This window comes from Anthonomus grandis, chromosome 1 (assembly GCF_022605725.1).
Source record: "Anthonomus grandis grandis chromosome 1, icAntGran1.3, whole genome shotgun sequence".
NCBI lineage: Eukaryota > Metazoa > Arthropoda > Insecta > Coleoptera > Curculionidae > Anthonomus > Anthonomus grandis.
The window spans coordinates 55,341,046-55,361,953 of NC_065546.1; the positions used below are offsets into that span (position 1 = coordinate 55,341,046).

The 20,908-nt window shown below is 32.0% G+C and overlaps 1 protein-coding gene across 10 annotated transcripts in view; it reads left to right on the top strand.

The window, feature by feature from the left end:
• Positions 1-20,908, top strand: part of LOC126745680 (serine/threonine-protein phosphatase 2B catalytic subunit 2-like) — a 227,631-nt gene that overhangs the window by 169,419 nt on the left and 37,304 nt on the right. For 5 of the 10 annotated variants that reach the window (XM_050453648.1, XM_050453653.1, XM_050453661.1 and 2 more), the window contains one exon: positions 8,089-8,121. The exons of the other annotated variants lie outside the window; for them this stretch is intronic. In XM_050453648.1, coding sequence (XP_050309605.1) covers positions 8,089-8,121 — 33 coding nt within the window. The remainder of the gene's footprint in view (positions 1-8,088; positions 8,122-20,908) is intronic. 10 annotated transcript variants of the gene reach the window in all.

Below are 20,908 nucleotides of genomic sequence, written 5' to 3' on the forward strand. Positions count from 1 at the left end.
CCAGACTGGAGACAAGGCTTTAGCTGCAGAGTGACAAAACGCAACAAAACTGGCAACACCAAACCTAACCTCAACTCAGTTGTCACCTATTTGTTGACAAAACTAATGGTATACAAGGTTAATCTAATGATTAATCGCGTCCTATAGTGAATGATTTAGTGCGTGATTTAGTGCGTGATAACACCCTCTTCGTGATAAAATTTGGCTTTCCGCCACTCTTAATCAAACTAAACTTACTAAAATCTACCTACTTTGCAAAAAACCCGACCATTTTTCGTTAGTTTTGACAAAAGCCGCTAAACTGCAGAATTACAAAAAAAAAACATATTAATACATACTTGCACGGATATAAATGGGGAGTCGGTTGAACAACATGGCCCCTGTAGTTTGTGTATTCCTCATTTTTCACTCTCGATTTTTTTATTTTTTCACACTGGTACTGGTACCTAATCCTCACCTAAAATGGGACACAGTTTTAATTAACTTGGGATAGATGGATGCACTTTAAAATAAGTATTTGTTTTATTATTCTGGTAAATTTGAATCTTATAAAAATCTGTCAAATTTAGTTCGTGACAGGTCACACGGTCAGCGTCGTCAACTTCATTTAATATATTTTTTGTTGGCAAGACTGGAGATGTTCAGAGTGACCAACATCAAAGGGACACAACCGCTATAAAAATGGCGGCGACCAGGCAATGGTCATTTTTGAGTATGAATCTGTCAAATTTAGTTCGTGACAGGTCAAACGTCAGCGTCGTCAACTTCATTTAATATATTTTTGTTGGCACACTGGAAATGTTCGGAGTGACCAACATCAAAAGGACACAACCGCTATAAAAATGGCGGCCACCAGGCAGTGGTCATTTTTGGGTATGAGGGCCATATGCATTAGCAGTCCAGGTATATTTATTAATGTTCGTGTTTGACATATAAACACTCCTACCTCACTATGTTTACACTGTTGTCAAATGTCAGGTCAGTCGGTGTTGCCATTTTATAAAACGGGGTGAGCCGAATTCGAACTGCGACACATAGGGTTTATTATAATGAAATGATCTGTAATTATATAGTTATTATAGTTTGTATTACCGTTAAAGAAGATCGAAGAAATCGTGCCAAGCGACATTGCCATTTTCCGAATTGGGCTTGAGAAGGTTTTATTGGACTTGATGAAACACTTTTTTTGACAGAAACAGTGCTGCCATTTAAGAAATCCAAATGTTGTCCTTTAGGGTCAATTGCGAAGGTTACAACATTTGGCTCCAAATTTCGTAAGCGTAGTTGTACCCAAGCAGTCCTAAAAAAAAATTTTTCTTCCTAAATTGGAAAAAGTATCACTAAGACCAATTTAATGGTTTTCATTATTGCAATTTTTAAAATTAAAAATTCAAAAAAAAAATCCCTAAAGTCCAATTAGTAACTTTTCCAATGACAACTGTGATATTTCCAAGTTCCTGGCGACAACTATCCCAAGCAGTGGTGCCATTTAAGAAACCCAAATATTGTGCGTCAAGGTCGTTCCAGAGGCTAAAAATATGCTCCAAAATAAACTTATACTAATACATAAACATATTTGTACTAAAGCAGTGCTCCCATTTAGAAAACAAAATGTTTCCACTAAAATTTGAAAAAAAATCCCTAAAATCAATTTAGTGTCTTTTCCAATGCCAAATGTGCTCATTTCATGATTCTGGCAATAATTCTCCGAAGAACACCAAACAATTTTATTTGCCTTATTAAACAATACATTTTCCCTAAAAGTCGACGTTTCGAATACCGGTAACCACCATCAACTTCTTACATACCATCTTTGTCTGACTCATGTTTGCCCCGATAAGTTTCTCTGTCAGATTCATTATTCACAAAGCTTATCCAAAAATGGCACTTGAACTAAAGAATGTAGTAGGCTTTTGATTTTTAGACAAGGACGAACATGGGCGCAAAAGCTGTGTAAGACAGAAATAAGTATATCATTATTTTAAATTGCGCTACTCTCATTGAAAATTGTCTTTTTTCTAATGAGTGTCGTAAGTACGTCCAGAGAAAAAAGTTTTGTTAAATTGTTTTTTGTGACCCAAGAATCTTTTACGCTTATTGCTAAGTGAGTTGGATGTGGAGTAAAATAAAACTCAGGTTTCAAATTTAAACCGACATTTCGGCCTATATTAGGTCATCCTCAGGGCGATAAAAGTAAAAACCTTTTGTCCATAAACATAATGTACAATGATAAAAACTTAGTGAACCGTCTTTTTGGTTGACTCAATCATTAGTGGATTCCACTTCTGATTATAATATATATAAGCTAATAGATATATAATAAGCATTTTTTTGTGGTTCACTACATATCTATTACTTATTAATTTTATTTCATACACAAAGTCATTTATGTAATTATTGTTAGCCTACGACAAATAATAACTGTTAGTAAGTTACTTATTCTTAATATTAAATGACAAAGCCAATTATCCTAAGAGTGCAATAAGCCTAAGATCTTGTGTGCCACTACATTCCCCAGACCAAATATAAGCCGTTTTGTACCAGATTGGATGGACATTATAATGTTTATGGACAAAAGGTTTTTTACTTCTTATGGACCTAAGAATGGCCTGATATAGGCCAAAGCGTTTTATTTGAACCCACATTCAACTTAAGTTGCAATAAGCATAAAAATGTTGTTGCTTATTGTTTCTGGGAAAACGACTGGATTTAAAAAATGTACAGAATCTGATAAAAGTGGTCCTAATTTGAAATCGTTCGCCCATCCCCGAACCGCCCCCGTATATTTTTTAGAACGACTGATCAAAACCGTATTTTTTCTTTTTATTATTTCTCTGAATGCTACTTGGGAAACATAAGATGGTAAGGATCATAGTCCCTTTATTATCTTCCAAAAAACAGAACATTCGCCACGGGCGTAACTCGGCCTATATATAAATGTTATCCACTTGAGGTCTAAGTATTAAAATGCCTCCCTCCCCCCAAGTTACGCCTCTGTATATTGCGCTGCTTTTTTGATTATTATTATTATTATTAATATTATTAATATTAATATTTACGTAGACTAGTTTGCCTGTTTAGTTTCTTTATTTTTTGGTTAATTTCGAAGCGTAGGGCATGAAACGTTCATTTAGGATCCTCAAACGCACTTTGGTATTAAAATCTTGTTGGGGGGTATATTGTGTAAAACCGTATGATAAATTAGCAGTGGCGTAACAACGCTGAAATTTGCTGTGTTCGAAATATCGTATGGGACCCTTTACCCGTTTGCTTTTTCTGGCCCTTGCAAACCATACAATAAATTTTCAATCTCAAAATAGTTTATTAAATAAATATGTTTCTACAATGAAAATTACAAAGGTTGTGATGTATTAATCAAAAATACCGAAGATGATTGTCTTAATTAATAAAATTTTACAGTAGGTACAACTAAACTTATTCATTAAAAATGTTTCTTTCGTGCTTTGGCTTCTGCAAATGCCTTTATCAACTGACACAGCGCCGTAGCAACAACATAACGGGCCTGGGTTCGAGACTGTATCCGCGGGCCCCTAAAGAGATACTAACCTTCGTCTCTCCCTAAATCGACGGCTTAAGGAAAGAAAAAATTAAAAGGCTATTACATGTTAACTAAACTTTTATGAAATTAATATTAAGATAAAAATACTAATAACAGTAGTTACGGAAAAATATTAAAAACATATGTACATAATTATAAAAAACATTTACAAAAGGATACAAATACAAAGTTAATATCGAAGAAATACACCCATTAAAAAGTTACTTTTCGAGATTTAGCAGTCGCAAATGATTTAATAATTTCCTTTAAATCTATGGAGCGAGCAACTTTATTTTCAATGGACAGCATTGCCAAAGAAGATAATCGATTTTGATTCATCGAATTCCTTAAATATGTTTTGATTAATTTTAATTTTGAGAACGATCGTTCTGCCGATGCAACCGTTACAGGAATTGTCAGATATAGGAAACATAATGTTATTATTTCAGTAAAGCTACTACTAGACGAATAATTGTCAACCAGGATTTGGTATATTAATGTGTCACTAGAATTTAATAGAACTTCTGTATCCAAAATATTGAAGTTAGTAGATATTTGTTGTAAACTAACTGTTCTACATTGTAACTGACTAATAATAATGTCCAGCGTTTTATAAAAAACTTCAACTCTAAAGATATCTTCCGCAGTTTGAAAAATAAAGTCATTTGCAGATTCATCAAAAAAACGTCTACGTTTAGAAATTCGTTTTTGGCCAAACTCTGGACTTATACCCCATTTACTCGCCGTGGCTTGAGCTTCATCTTTTACATTTAGAAACTCATTTCGAAGATAAGATATGTCATTTGTAAAGTTTTTTAGGAGTTTACTCGATTTTTGTATATCTTGCTGCTCATTTTGTAAAAGTTTTGATGCTGCGTCTATGCTATTTAAAATTCTAGATTCCAAAATAATTAGAAATACTGTTTCAAAGTTTTGCAATGTACTTTTATATCCTTTAGAGTCGTCAATTTCAGTTTTATTATTTGATGTTAAAATAATTTTTGACAAGGCCTTAAGAGCATCAAGATACCTAAATCTTAAGGCTTTTATAGCATCATTTCGTGAAGACCAGCGGGTTGCTGATAGTTTTTTAAGCTTTACATTCGACTTGCTCTTACATGACTCAAGCAACGCCCATCTTTTAATACTGTGGGCAAAAAAAAACATACAAGCTTTGCACTAAATCAAAAAAATTTCTAATCTTTTCTACATTATTTACAGAATCGTTCAAAACTAAATTAAGATTATGCGCAGCACAATGTACATTTTTAAAAAAGGAGCATTTTTCGCCACTTTTAAAATTCTAGATTGAACCCCATTATACATACCGCTCATATTTGCGGCACCATCGTAACCTTGACCACGCAATTTCTTTAAGTTGCTAATTTCATTAATTGCATTTATAATTTCATTGGTAAGATTTTCCGATGTCTGATTTTCAATTGGAATAAAACCCATAAATGACTCTTTAATAACAATATCTACTAACTTCTTATTTTGATCATATTCAACAGAAACATATCGAAAAATAAGACTAAGCTGATCAATTTTAGATATATCATGGGTAGTATCTATAATTATTGAAAAAAAGGAGCCGACTCTATAGATTTTTTTATTTCATTTTTAACAGCTTTTCCTAATATATTTATTATTTCATTTTGTATTTGCGGACTTAAATAAGTAGTTGCAGTAACTAATTGTAAGTAACATTTTCGAATGATTCTCTAATAAATTTTTAAAAACTTGATCATACTTAGAAAGTAACTTTATAATGGACAGAAACACTCCTGGATTGCTTGAATGTAAGTTTTCATTTGTACCTCGAAATGGCATATTTGTTGTCGCTAAAGTAAGAGTTACATTAATAATTTGCTCTAGTATTTGCCTCCATTTATTAATCTCGTGACGAAACAAATCTTCTTGGGCTTTGTCTATTGTTTTATTATTTTTCCATTTATCAAAAATAGCACAACAATTATTATGCTCATCATTGGCTTCGTGTCTTTTTATGATACGGTTTAAGTGATTCCAGTCACTAAAATCATAAATCAATTGATCGGGTTTTTGTAAGTTACAGAATAACCAACATGGTTGACAGTAGCATTTATTTAGTTTCAGTGAATAACATAGCCACCATCTTTATGTTTTAATGCCAGATTTAAATATTTCTGAATAATAAAATGAGGAAAAACTTCTATTGTTTGCATCTTTGGGAAATGGTCCTCGTAGACGACAAGGTTCGTTATCAATAATAAATCTTTTCTCTTGGATTGATAAAGCCTTCGCCAAAATTAGCTTTGTCCGTAGGAAAATTTACCTATAAATATTATTTTTTATTCCTAGTTTTAGCTCTAACGCTAAAACTATTCTAGAATAAAGAGATGTGGAACGGAACAAATGGATATCGAACAGCGAACGAATAAAAAAATTTAATACAAATTACCAAAAAAAAAAAATAATAATTTATTCGTGATCTAATTTTAATATAGGTTTTTTACAATCTGATCATAAAATGCGATTTTAATAAAAACAGAAATATTTTATGTAAAACCTACGGGAAGTTAGTGTTACAGATCCATTTGTCAGACTATGCACCTACTTACATTAATATCTGGTTCATCAGTGATAAGTATCTCTGATTCGAGTTCATCTTTATTAGTTGAGCATTCAGTTAGGTCGGAAATTTCAGTATTTGCCTTAAGTTCAATTTCAGGTACAGGAATATTTTCACCTAAAAAAAAATTAAAATAAACGATTATGTTATGATTGTTAAACCACATAACATTCATAATAGGCATGACCATTGATTTTAATTTCTTTTACCAAAATTCCTTCTTATTTTTAATATTAAATTAATATGTATGTATGTACATTATATAAAAAATAGGTAAAAAAAAAACAAAGTAAAATAACATACTTAATGTCAGGAAAGCTAAGTCGTCAGATTAATTTATTGTAGAAACCCTATAATAGTTGTTTTGAGAGGCCCGTTTGATACTTTGAAAGTTATGGCTTACTCTAAGGAATGAATCGTTGTGCTGATGAGAGATTTTTGATAGTATGATACTTCAATAATTTTGTTTGTAAACTGTTCTAGCCAGGCGGCATTAGGTCAATAAAAGGTAGAGAGTTTTTAAGAACACTTGTAATATTTGGCCGGCCTAATATAAATAATTATGTTTCGAGACCTAAGAAGTGAGTTATTGAGAATTTGTAAAATACTTACCACTAGGAGATTGACTCACTTAACAGTCACTTAACTCACAGACTTAAATAACGCTAGCGTTATTTAAATCTGTGCTAAAGGCTAGAAAAGATTTGCTTCGGCTGCGGATAGGCACATCGATGTAAGATTTTTAGCTGAGTGTTGGATTTTTATGTTTTTTATGTGGTTTGTTAGATTATATAAGTTCACAATATATTATTGAGTTTTAGTTTAAATTTACATCCTTTGTTTATTTATTTATTATTATGTTTATTAGCTGGCTACGGGCCCTTGAGAGTGGCGGGCCTGGTTCCACCGAACCCGTGGAACCATTGTAGCTACGGCGCTGAACTGACAGATATCAAGGTTTCGTGCAGTTTTATTTTCAATTGACAGTACACTCAATGAAAATTCAGAGATTGGAGGGACACAAAGTCAATGGTCTCAAATTATGTTTATTTTTTAAAAACGATTACACGTGTTTCGCCCTAAGGCATCGTCAGATCTAAAAGAAAAAAGAAGGCAACCCTATTACAGAAACAACAATACTTGACTTGAGTTGCGGACGTTTTTTTTAGAAAAAAAAATCATGCTATACATTAAAATCGTCTGAAAAACATGAATATAAAACATAATGATATAAATATGAATGAATATAGAGTAAAGATAAACAAAAAAGTTGAGGATCCTAAAATGTATGGCCAACGCTTCCTCTCCGATCACTCCAGTTGGGTGAATCGCCGAATTATATCTCAAATAAATGCTAAACAACCCATGCCGCATTAATTTCTACTTAAAAATTCAAAACAAAAATAAATATTGCCAAATATAATAAAATATGGATTGTTTATTGTTCGTTTATATAAACAACTTTCATACTCGAGAAACAATCCATATATTAGCCCAATTTATTTATTTTCTTTTTGAGTTTTTTTTTCTTTCTGTCCTCCCCAAGCGTGTGTATGACCCTCCCCCACCCCACCCACCAAGTAGCATCTTGTCTTATCTCTTTTACTACATTTATTTATTTTTCTCTACGAGCACTGCATAACTTCTTCGGCACCTCCACATTATTCATACGACAAAATACGAGCCGAGAAATTGCCGAAAAATTAATCAACTCCTAAACACTCCTCGGCTCCTATTTTGTATTTAGTGAGCAATTAAAAAAAAAATAATAATTAAAAATCTTTATTCACACACCAAATTGACCGCACCCTCGTATTTTTTGCTTTTTTGTATTTCCCCAATTCTGACACTGTTTCTATTTTTCACTTTATTTTCTCGTCTATATTCGGCTTGGATCGCAATCGCCCGAAAACAGCGAAACAGGCTAAAATAGTTTATAAAAAACCTGGTAAGTTTTCACGGTACATGCAGAGCTTGAACAGAGGAGTTTCAATAACACTGCGTTCATTTTGTTTTGTCGCGAGCCGGTTTTGGTTTTTTTTTTGTCATTTGTTTTTTTTTTCAAAATTAATAAGGCGGGGCCTCGAATTTTTGCGGTTTTTTTCTCTCACTCTCTCTCACTCTGTTTGTCTATTTGGGCCTCCCTTTTTTTTCTCTATGGGGGGGACTAAAGGCGCCACTGGTTTTTGGTTTAAAAACATTTTCTTATCACTTTGTTGGTTTTCATTTCATTCTACGGAGAGTAGTGAGGACAATATTGCAACCAATAAATAAACCATTTTTGTGTTTCCAGATGGTCTTCTTTTAATCCGGTTTTCACTATTCTAAATGTTTAATTGGGTTTTTGTTAAAATGTAAAGGGTGTTCCGATTTTAATAAAGTTTCCTTTGGTGTACAAAGAATACTCTATACATAATATAATACTAATATTTAATATACAGTATCGGACAAAAATAGAGCGACGATACAGTTTTTTCTTTTATTAAAAAGCAAAAACGCAAGAAGAATTAAAACTCAATAAAACAACTACACTCATTAATAAACATATATTTATTACATAACATACCAAAATTCTTCCGTATAAACAAGATCATAAAAAGAAAAAGAAAAGTTAAATATTTCTATACGACAAAAATTTAGCGACGCTTCCAATAAAAATAAAAGAAAACATTATCAGATTGCGCCCTTAATATTTAGTCCAGAAGCTTTTATTTGCGATTACCTGGCGGCACCTTTGAGGCATGGAAGAAATTAAATTATCAATTATATCTTGATCTATATTTTTAATTTCTTCAAAAATGTACTCTTTGTTTTTATAGGTTTTACTTCTAACTAGCCTATCCACAATTTCCCACAGGTTTTCGATCGGGTTAAGATCGGGCGATTGGGCTGGCCACTTAAGAATGGCTATTTTATTTTCATTAAACCATTCTTTTATAGACTACATTTTGCTTAATGTTTCTCTTATGTATTTCTATGTATTTCTACATTTTGCTGTATGTTTTGGATCATTGTCGTGTTGGAAAACAAAAAGTAGTGGCATATTCCATTCCGCATAAGGTAGCATGACATTTTCAAGAATATATTTATACTTAAACCTATCCATAATGCCCTCAATTTGGTAAATTGGTCCCATTTCATAGCCAGAGAAACAATCCCTCACTAACACGTTGCCACCTCCATGTTTTACAGTAGGACCTTGGACATACTTTATGGGTCAAGTCTTTTACATGCAATACGACGAACATATTGAACACCATCACTTTTATACAAATTAAACTTTGACTCATTACTAAAAAGTACTTTTTTCCATTGCTCTGGTGTCCAGTGAGCATGTTGTTCTGCAAACAGAAGACGTGCTTTAATATTCTTCTTACTAAGAAGCGGTTTTTTGGCAGGTTTGCATGCTTTTAAGCCTGCTTCAACTAGTCTGCGCTGTATCGTTCGAGAGGAAACATTAGAGCCCCCAGCTTCAGCCAGAATTTGCTTTGCTGACAGAAAAGGATTTGCCTGGCAGATCCTTTTAATTTTTCTATCCAGTTTCTTTGAAGTTTTTCTCGGTCTGTAGTTCTGAATGGTCCTCGACACAACAGATTTTGAAACCCTTAGTTCTTGTTTTATTACGTATTGTGGTGTTCCCATCTTATACGATGCAATAATTCTTTCTTTAAGATCAATAGAAAAACTTTTACCACGAGGCATTTTTAAACAAAATATAGATTTGATACCGACCAAAACCGATGTTTAATCTACTAATGGTATGAACAATATCGATCAAGTCGCTTTATTTTTGTCCATGAAAAAATGCATAAAAACATACAATTTACTAATCTCTTGCTATTCATCACAAGAGGCAAAGAATGTTTAAATACGATTAACAAAGGTATGTACTGATACTACAAAATTGTTCCTAATTATACGAGGTACAGTCACAAAGTTTTTTAGGAATATTATAGCGTCGCTTAATTTTTGTCCGATACTGTATATACATATTCATAATATATTACTCTGTAATTAAAAAAATACATTAGACCATTCTTTTAATAAATTTTTTTCTTGTAATTACCAAGGAAAACACTACATTTTTTATAGCAATACATACAAATACAATATCAATTTGTTTAAAAAATTCTGTAAGGAGTGGTCCGATTTTAATTAAGTTTCCACTGATGGACAGAAGGGGAAAACTTTAAATTATAAGAAAAAAATACACTAGAATACGTTTTCAAATAAAAATTTTACTTATCCAAGAAAACACTAATTTTTTATATCAGTCTGCAAGGGGTGGTCCGATTTAACTCTTGTTTCCACTGGTAAATAGGACACACTCTGCAATATAAATAATGTTTTAATTAACTTGAAGTTACACTAATTGTTTTATACAGTCAGTCAAAATGAAACTCGTACACCATTAAAAATATACAGGAAAAAAAACATAAAAAAGAGATTAATATTTTGTTGGTAGTCCTTTATTTTTTATAAAATCTGCCAAACGATTGGGCATTGATCGCACCAATTTTTCACAATATTCGGGTGATATTTTAGACCATTCTTCTTGAATCACTACTTTTAATTGCTCTTTGGTTGAAATTTCATGGTTTCTTATAGCAACTTTCAATGACATTCAACTTTCAGTTTTCAATGACATTAATATCTGGACTTTGCGGTGGAGTTTCAAGTACTTTTGGACAGTTATGGAGCAACCAATTCTTTACTTTCTGTGCCTTATGCTTTGGCTCATTGTCCTGGTAGAATTTAAATTTTTTTTCAATTCGGAATTTTCGGGCGCTTGCCTTTAAATTCTGCTTAAGTATGTCCAAATACATGTTATGATCCATTATACCCTCTATAAAATGTAGATTTCCAGGACCTGCAGCTGACATACACCCCCAGACCATGACTGAACCACCTCCGTGCTTTACTGTGGCTCGTAGATTTTGTTCTTTGAGAGATTCATTGGGCTTTCTCCACACCACTTGACAGAGGTTTCTTAACCTCTTGATTTTCTTTACCTTACTGATCCAAGGTTTTCTTCGAGCCACTCTACTATAAATATTATTTTTTTTTAGAAAATTTCTGACTGTGTTTTTCGTAAATATTTCTCAATTTCTTTTGCCAACTTCGGTGCAGATATTTTCGGGTTTTCCGCAACTTTCCTGAGGATCCAACGTTCGTCGTACGAATTAAACATTTATCGAGGGCTTTTCCTTACTTTATTTGATATTCTATTTTCACTTTTATAACGATCCACAACTCCTTGCACGGTAGAGTGCGGCCTACAAACCATTTTGGAAATTTGTCGCAATGATTTTCCATCTTTCCAATGTTGTATAATTAATTTGCGTTCTACAACGCTTGTTTGTCCACGCTGACGTTCCATATGGTAAAAGAAGGACAAAAAATTAATTAAACTCAATTAAAAATTACACAGGAGTGTTAAAAGTAACAGATGCTCTTAATACCAAGTGCATCTGTACCATGTACGGGTTTCATTTTGACTGACTGTAACTATTTTTTCAAAAAATCATTAGTCTGTAAAGGGTGGTCCGATATTAATTAAATTTTCAGTGGGAAACAAGCTCTGTAATATAATAAAAAAAATTACACTTGAACACTTTTTAAATTATAAAAGAAATCTTTAAAACACTAAATTTTTACGGCACTTCTTCAAAAATTTATAAGTCTGTTAGGGATGGTCCGATTTTAATTAAATTACCACTGGAACACTTTAAATTATAATAAAGAAAATCCACTAGAACATCTTTTTAATTAAAAGTTTTACTTATGCAAGAAAACACTAATTTTTTTATTGCAATTTTTTTCAAAAATTTATGAGTCTGCAAGGAGTGGTCCGATTTAACTCTTGTTTCCACTGGTAAATAGGGAACACTCTGCAATATCGTTCAATTTGAACAGTTTTAATTAACTTGAACAGTTACACTTATTGTTTTATAGCTATTTTTTCAAAAATTTATTGGTCTGTAAAGGGTGGTCCGATTTTAATCAATTTCAGTGAGGAACAAGCTCTGTAATATAATAAAAAAATTACACTTGAACACTTTTTAAATTATAAAAGAAATCTTAAAATTTTTTATAGCAATGTCAAAAACTCATAAATATGTAAGGGTGATTTTACTCTAATGTTTACTAATGGATTGGCAATACTATATACAGTAGAGTCTCGATAACGTGAACAGCCTAATTGGTATTCAGCCTATTCTAAAACGTGAACGCCAAAAATATCTCGCCTCTATAACGTGAACAAAAAAATATTTATATCGTTTTACCGTTTTACCCGTAGGCATTAAGCGGCATTTCCTATGTTCCCTTTGTCGGCAACTTTAGTACTAACATAGTGCTTTTGCATATCGCCGCCAAATTGTATATCTTGTTTGTACATGTTTGGAAGAGATATGAAATTTGCGTCTTATTCGAAAATATATAATACAAAACAAGCACGATGTCTACTAAGAAAGTAAATTATTTAACTCTGGAAAAAAAAGCCCAACTCTTGTCCGATGTTAGTAGAGGTTGCGGAGTTACCTTTTTAGCAAAAAAGTATGGAATAGCCAAATCCACGGTGTGTGCAATTAAGAAGAAAAAAGACCAAATTACTTCAACAGTTCCTTGACTTTTTCTGGACCAGGTAAACGAAAATCTCTTAGATCTTCTGAAAATCCATTAATGGAAAAAGCTTTGTATAAGTGGTTTTTGCGACAACGAGAGAGGAATGCACCAATAAGTGGTTTAATTTTAAAAGAGAAAGCCAAATATTTTCACGAAAAACTGTACGACAAAAATTCCACTTTTTCTGCGAGCTCGGGGTGGTTGCAAAAGTTCAAGAAAAGATTTGGCATACGCTTTCTAACAATAACTGGTGAAAAACTATCTTCTCAGCCCGAGCTGGTTTCACCATTCTTACGTAAACTTGAAGAAAAAATTAAGGACCAAAACTTAGACTATAACCAAGTGTACAACGCCGATGAAACCGGCTTGAACTGGAAGCTTTTACCCGGAAAGACTTACATATCCTGTGAAGAAAAAACTTCCCCTGGAAGAAAAACAGCCAAAGAAAGAATAACGTTTCTAGCATGTACAAATGCGACTGGACTACATAAATTGACTCCTTTGGTAATAGGGAAAGCTAAAAAACCAACAAGTTTTAAGAACTCTTACATTCCTGTACATTATAAAAACTCACAATCTGCATGGATGACAGCCGGAATTTTTAAGGAATGGTTAAAAGAAATTTTTGTTCCTGAGGTAAATTTCCTGCATTTCAAAATTAAAAGTTTGTTTTAATTTTAGGTGAGAAAGTTTCTTAAGAAACAAGGGTCTTCCAGAGAAAGCACTTCTTTTATTGGATAATGCCCCCAGTCATCCCCCAGTAGAGGAACTTTTATCTGATGATGGACTAATTCAAGTTATGTATATGCCTGTGATCCCAATGTGACACCCTTAATTCAACCTATGGACCAAAACGTTATTAGGTTGACTAAACTGCATTATCGCTCCATGTTTTTGGCAATGGTTGTAGCTAATAAATCTAAGGACATGAATGTCATTATCAAACAATACAACCTCAGGGATGCTATTTTAAACTTATCACGAGCATGGAATAAATTAGAACCAGCAACCATTAAAAAGTGTTGGAAAAATATTTTCGAAAGCCAAAGCAATGATGATCGTGAAGACACAATACCCTTGGCAACTCTTCGTCAAGAATTGCTAAGCCTTAATAGCATTGTAGAGACTAACCTCAATTTATTAGAAGAAATTGATCCAGGCAAGACTTCGAACGTGGAGATATCGAAAAATGGAATAAAGATGACTTCGTTGAACATGATGAGAATTGTACTGCAGTGACTAATGATTCAGAAACTGAACAGGATCAAGATCCAGAGGTTTCTCAGGCTATGGATAAAGTCACTCACGTTGAGGCAGTTCGTATATTTAACAGAGGTCTAGAATCGGCGGAGCAAAACAATGCTCACTTCGAGGGTATTCAGTCTTTACACAAATTACGTGAATGTGCAACTATTCTTTCAAACAAACAACGTATCTGTCAAACAAAGTTAGATAACTTTTTTCTAAAAACAACAGATTAAATATACATTGTACTTACATACATATATTTACCTATATAATAAATATTTTTTTCTTTATACCATGTATAAACATATACATATACATTTTTAACTATGTATTACTAACTGTATAACATGTTTTTGTTTGATTTTCCAATAAAATATATATTCAAAGTACATATACGCGATTAACTTTATCCAGTAACATGAACTCCTCGAAAACATGAACACAGTCTTCCCTAATTAGTTCACGTTATCGAGACTCTACTGTAATAAAATACAGAAAATAAATTAGAACACTTTTTCATTTAAACCTCTTATTTTTTAATTATCAAAGAAAACACTAATTTTTATAGCAACTTATTTCAAAATTTTATTAGTCTGCAAGGAGTGGTCCAATTTAACTGTTGTTTCCACTGGTAAATAGGGCACACTCTGCAATATCGTTAGACTTGAACAGTTTTAATTAACTTGAACAGTTACACTAATTGTTTTATAACAATTTTTTCCAAAAATCCGTTGATGTGTAAGGGGTGATCCAATTTTAATCACACTTAAACACTTTTTATGTTATAAAAGAAATCTTTTTAATTTTTTTTATAGCAATGTCAAAAAACTCATAAATATCTAAGGGTGGTTTTACTCTAATGTCCATTAATGGATTTGGAATACTTTATAATATAATACAGAAAATAAACTAGAACACTTTTTCATTTAAATCTCTTATTTTTTAATAATTATCAAAGAAAACACTAATTTTTGACGGCAATTTTTTTCAAAAATTTATTTGTCTTTTAGGGATGGTCTGATTTTAATGAAATTTCCACTGGTGGACAGGGACGGACCACTTTAAATTGTAATTAAAATAAATACACTAGAATACGTTTTCAAATAAAAATTTCACTTATTCAAAAAAACACTAATTTTTTATATCACTGTGAACAGGGAACATTATACTATATTAAAAAAATTACACTTGAACGCCGTTTCAATAGAGTATTTTTTTTAAATTATCAAAGAGAAACCCTCATTTAGTGTTTTACAATTTTGATCAAAAATTCATAAGTCTGCAAGGAGTGGTCTGATTTAACTCTTATTTCCACTGGTAAATAGGGAACACTCTGCAATATCGTTAAACTTTAACAGTTTTAATTAACTTGAACAGTTACACTAATCCTTTAAATCGCGACTTTTTTCAAAAATTCATTGGTCTGTAAGGGGTGGTCCGATTTTAATCGAATTTTCAGTAAGGAACAAGAAACAACTCTGTAATATAATAAAAAAATTGCACTTGAACACTTTTTTAAATTATAAAAGAAATCTTTAATTTTTTTATAGCAATGTCAAAAACTCTCTAATATGTAAGGGTGATTTTACTCTAATGTCCACTAATGGATTTGGAATACTATGTAAAATAATACAGAAAATAAATTCTTATTTTTTAATTATCAATGAAAACACTAAATTTTTACGGCATTTCTTTGAAAAATTTATGTCTGTTAGGGATGGTTCGGTTTTAATTAAATTTCCACTGGAACACTTTAAATTATAATAAAAAAATCCACTAGAACACCTTTTTTAATTAAAAGTTTTACTTATGCAAGAAAACCCAAATTTTTTATTGCAATTTTTTTTCAAAAATTTATTAGTCTGCAAGGGGTGGTCCGATTTTAATCAAGTTTCCGCTGGTGAACAGAGAACACGATAATATATTAAAAAAATTACCTTTTTGTTCAAATGTTTCAATAAAGAGTATTTTTTTGTAATTATCAAAGAACCCAACCCTCATTTGGTTTTTTACAATTTTGGTTAAAAAAAATCATAAGTCTGCAAGGGGTGGTTCGATTTAACTCTTCGTGTATAGGGCACACTCTGTAATTTCGTTAGACTTGAATAGTTTCCATTAAAATAATATTTTTTAAATTATCAAAGAAAACACTAATTGTTTTATAGTTATTTTTTTCCAAAAATTCATTAGTCTATAACCTGTGGTCCGATTTTAATAAAATTTTTACTGGTAGACCAGGAACACTCAGGAACACTATAGTGAAGTTCATTCGATTTTACTCTAATGTCCACTAGCGAACAGAGAATTCGTAACAGCATGTTTTGAAAAATACAGTAGAAAACTATTTTAACTGCAAGTAATGTTAAGTAGTAATGAAATAAACTCAAAATTTGAAACCTTGAATTTATTTCAAATTTGAGACCTGTGACTTAGAGTTTATTTCATTACTATTTAATGTAAGCCAGTCTCTTTGAGAAAAGATGGACTGTTTATTGGAATTTGCAGATAATGTTTTGACCAAAAATATCTCCACTCTTCTCTAATGTAAATAAAGTGATAGTACCCATTTATTTTGTGAATATTTGAACATTTTAAACCGAAACTGGTGGCGCTATTATAGCCGACGTGAAACCGCAAATTGCTGCTTTCGTGGCCGATAAATTAAATAAGCAATTAAATAAAAACTGACCGGGTGAAAAAAGAATCTTCCTTTTCTCGACCCTATTTCTCTAATAAACAAATTATCTCCACCATATCCATCGTAGAGTCGTTGTGTCCTTTTTTGAATTATTATTTTTTTCACTGTTTAGACCGTAGTTATCAGCATGATGCATTTGAGTCAGTATCTTAACTTTTAAGGTGGTCGTTATATATTTGGCATTATTACTACTCCCTGTAAAAGCGAATCATTTTAATTTTTAACGTAACAATATTAAGAGTCATTATTTTTATTTTTGGTGAGGTTTTTGTCCTGGCATAAAATATGGCAACACTGCCTCACTCATACGAAAAACATGAAGTGAGCGAGTGGTTGGAGCGCCGCGATGTTGCCATATCACGAGAGTTTACTTGCCGGGACGTGAACCTCACTTTATTTTCCCATCGTTCATTATTAATTTTTCTCAAAATTTGACAAGCGCAATCCGCTTTTTGTGGTATATGCTTCAAATTTAAAAAAGAAATATCATTTTGGCTGTTTTTTTTTATAACTGGTTTTTTTGTGTTGTTTTTATTTAAATGTTACTCGCGTCAAAAGAAAGGCTTATTTTAAGGCTCTCGAGCGCATGTTGTTTGTACATATCCGTGCAGTCTTACAATAAACCTTTAAACGACGCAAGCAGTTTGTTTTTTTTTTCGTTTAATTTTGTGAAATACGTCAACGTTTTTTACGCTACAGTTTTCTATACGCACCGTTTTTTCTTTTTGTTTTTTTCTATACTTCTGCGCCTACCGCACTCTTTGCGTGGCTGACCAATTGAAACGCCTGACGCCTCGATATCCACGATCATCTCGTTGATCTCTACTGTCAATTTTGGTAAGTTGTTATCCGTCTATTTCCTTTTTTAGCTAAAATTTTGTTAGATACCTTAAAAATGAACCCGCATACCTCGGTCGGTGTAATGTGACTCGCTTGATATTGAATAGTGGCATAAGAACGCTGAAAACATGTCATGACTAACTAGACTAGCTTATTTCTAATTATATCTTTCATTGGCGAATTCTCCTTGGCAACTTCGCCCCTCAATCTTACTACTTTACTACTTAAAGTTTGCGTCAATTAGTCCTAGAATTAGATCTAGTGAAAACTCATCAGACATGGCAACCCTATATGATGGGACAAAATGCGACATTTTACTTGGTCAAAAGTATTAGGCACCACATAAATTACTTCATTTATTTGGTTTTTAAATAAAAATAAATTTTGATAACTTACTGAACTGCTTTATTTAGATACAAATACTTATACGTAAAATAATATGCACACGATTAACGAGAACTCGAAAAACATAGGTACGTAATGAAATTTCTAAATCAAATACCCTGTCTAATTTAATGTTAAATCTAAAAAGTCAATATATTCAGATTACCGACGTAAATCAATTTTTAGAAAAAATTTTACGTATTTTATCTTTTGAATAATTAAAAACTTTAGATCTCGAAATTTTAACCTTAAAACAAATCAATGAAATATGGCAATACTTAAAAGTTCACTTTCCTAAAAATGCACTATGGCCAATCAAGCATTTATCGGAATTAGCCTTAATTTGTAAAAATAACCAATATACATTAATATTTTGTCACTCCACCCTTTGCTTTTATTACAACAGCAATTCAATGGGTGCATGCTTCGTACTATAATTCAATGTATAATTCAGCTTTTGACTTTGGAGTTTTAATTTCATCAACTGCAGTAATGTAGGTTTCATCTGGTTTGACTCCCTCTGCTGATACTATCTGCCCCATAAAATGAACCTCACTTAATTTGTATTGAGTTAATTTATTTGAGTAGAATTTTACATTCTTTTCAGGAGCTCCATCGAAAACAGCCTTCAAAGGTATGTTATGTGATTCCTCATCAAACCCTGATACTATGAGGTCATCGAAATAAATATCTACATGATTGAAAATTGAGGAGAATTTATTATATTTTTCTAATGGTTCATTAAAAACATAAGAAATAGACGTTTGACAAGTGACATGTGAAAGAAGAAGATGTTGATCATCAAACACCTTCTATTCCACGTAAATGGTTTTATATCGGAAATTTAAACTCTGAAGACTGTACCCGAATATATATTTCTGCAAAAACATTGTTTTTTATTAACGCAACCCTTACCCCCCCACCCACTCTAAACATTTGCCCAGTAAAAAATTCTTTTGAAAAATCACCGTTTTTCGTCCATAATATCAGATCTAATAATACTGTTTTTTGTATTAAATATTTATCAATATACGTCTGTAAAATTATATCAAATTTAAATAAATAAACTGTGTTATTATACAGATATTAACGATGAAACCAGATGTTATTCATGCGTATTATTTTGAAAAACAATAATTTTTGAAAAGAATTTCCTACAGGTAAGTTGTGAAGGGTGGGTGGGGGGATAAGGGTAGGATTAATAAAAAAAAGGTTTTTTGCAGAAAATAGTTGTCAAAGAAAAAAATACTTTTTAAAAAAATTATAGGTGATAAAGAATTCTATAGTTTTTTGTATCTATATTTTTCTCACATAACTCGTGATCATCCAGTAAAACGTGAAAAACCCCCATTTTTTATTGCAAATAAGTGGAGATTCAGTTCTGTTAAGATAAGTCATTAGATTTTTAAAATTCCAGTTTTTTTTGTTCTAGACAACTTTTCATTATATAGGTTCAAAAATACAGTTTTTTAAATTAAAACTATTGTTATATTAATCAACCGTATATATAGTCAAAGTATATTTATTAAACTGTAGAATATACGTATATCATATATGATTCTGTTTGGAGAAGGGAGAAAATTTCGGCATTCAAAAAAATTGACAAGGGATTTACATAACTAGTTTTTACACTCGATTACTACATGTTAAATATGTGATGAAATGCCCCGTTATCACATGTATGCCACCGTGTAGGATACAATATACTTTTCATACACGTATATACAGGGTGTGCCAACAAGGTGTACGGCTAAGATAGCGCCTTAACTATACGAAGTAGAGCAAAAAGTTCTACAGCAAAGTTGTAGGATTGACAAAAACCTACGAACTAAAAATATTTTTATGTATACTGGTGTGTCACAAAAAAGTTACTATAAAAAATGATTTTTTTTTAAATGGTACGCCCTGTATATTATGGCACTAAAATGTGAGGCAAAAAGAGTACTTTACTTTGGTATAACGTTTTTAAAATTCCCGTGCGGCGTTGCAACGTAATTAATTTTCTTATGTTATTTTTTGCCTTTTAGAGGGTTCGTTTAAAAAATCATAATTAGGAAAAAGGTAAAAGGAATTACAATGAGTAAAAAAAATTCCAGGGCCGTATTTAAAAAAATAAAGATGATGATGGTTGAAAAAGACGAAACGTCGGATTTTAAATTTGACGACGCCATCTGGTAGAGGAGAAAAAGTGACAATAATAAAGTGTCAATTATTTTAAAATATGTTTTCAAATAACCTCACAAAAAAATAGAAACGATTTTTCAAAATTTCGGTATTTTCCGAATAACTTAGAACGTAGTCAGAATTTTTTAAATTTTAAAACGGCATTTTGTTAAGCATAAGAATACGCAACTTTGCCCCAATTTAACCGACCCTGTTTCTCTTACCGTTTCCGAAATCCCAATGATGTGGCTCGAATTTGAAACACCCGGTACATCGTTACACTAATTTTAAATTTTAAAGATCCATTACAATTATTATAAATTGTGTTCAATATGACCTCCTAAATTTTGTACGCAAGTGTTTATCCTTTTTGAGAATGAGTCATTAACCTTTTCCAACATAATAGGCGTGACTGTTTGAAAAATCTCCCGAATTTTATTTTTCATATTTTCACTTGTGGTAGGAGTTGTTTGATAGACTTTGTCCTTCATATATCCCCACAAGAAAAAATCCAGTTTGGTCAAATCTGGAGACCTTGCGGGCCAAGGGACCGGCCCACCTCTCCCTATCCACCGGTCATCAAAATGCTCATTTCAAAAATTTCTAACAGCATTGCTATAATGAGCTGGAGCGCCGTCATGCTGAAACCAAATCCTATCTCGAACATGGTCAGGCAACGTTTGTAGAAGAACATTAAAATCGTTTTGCAAAAAGTTTAAATACATTTCACCTATAGGATGTCCATTAAAAAAGTGCGGTCCAATAACGTAATGTC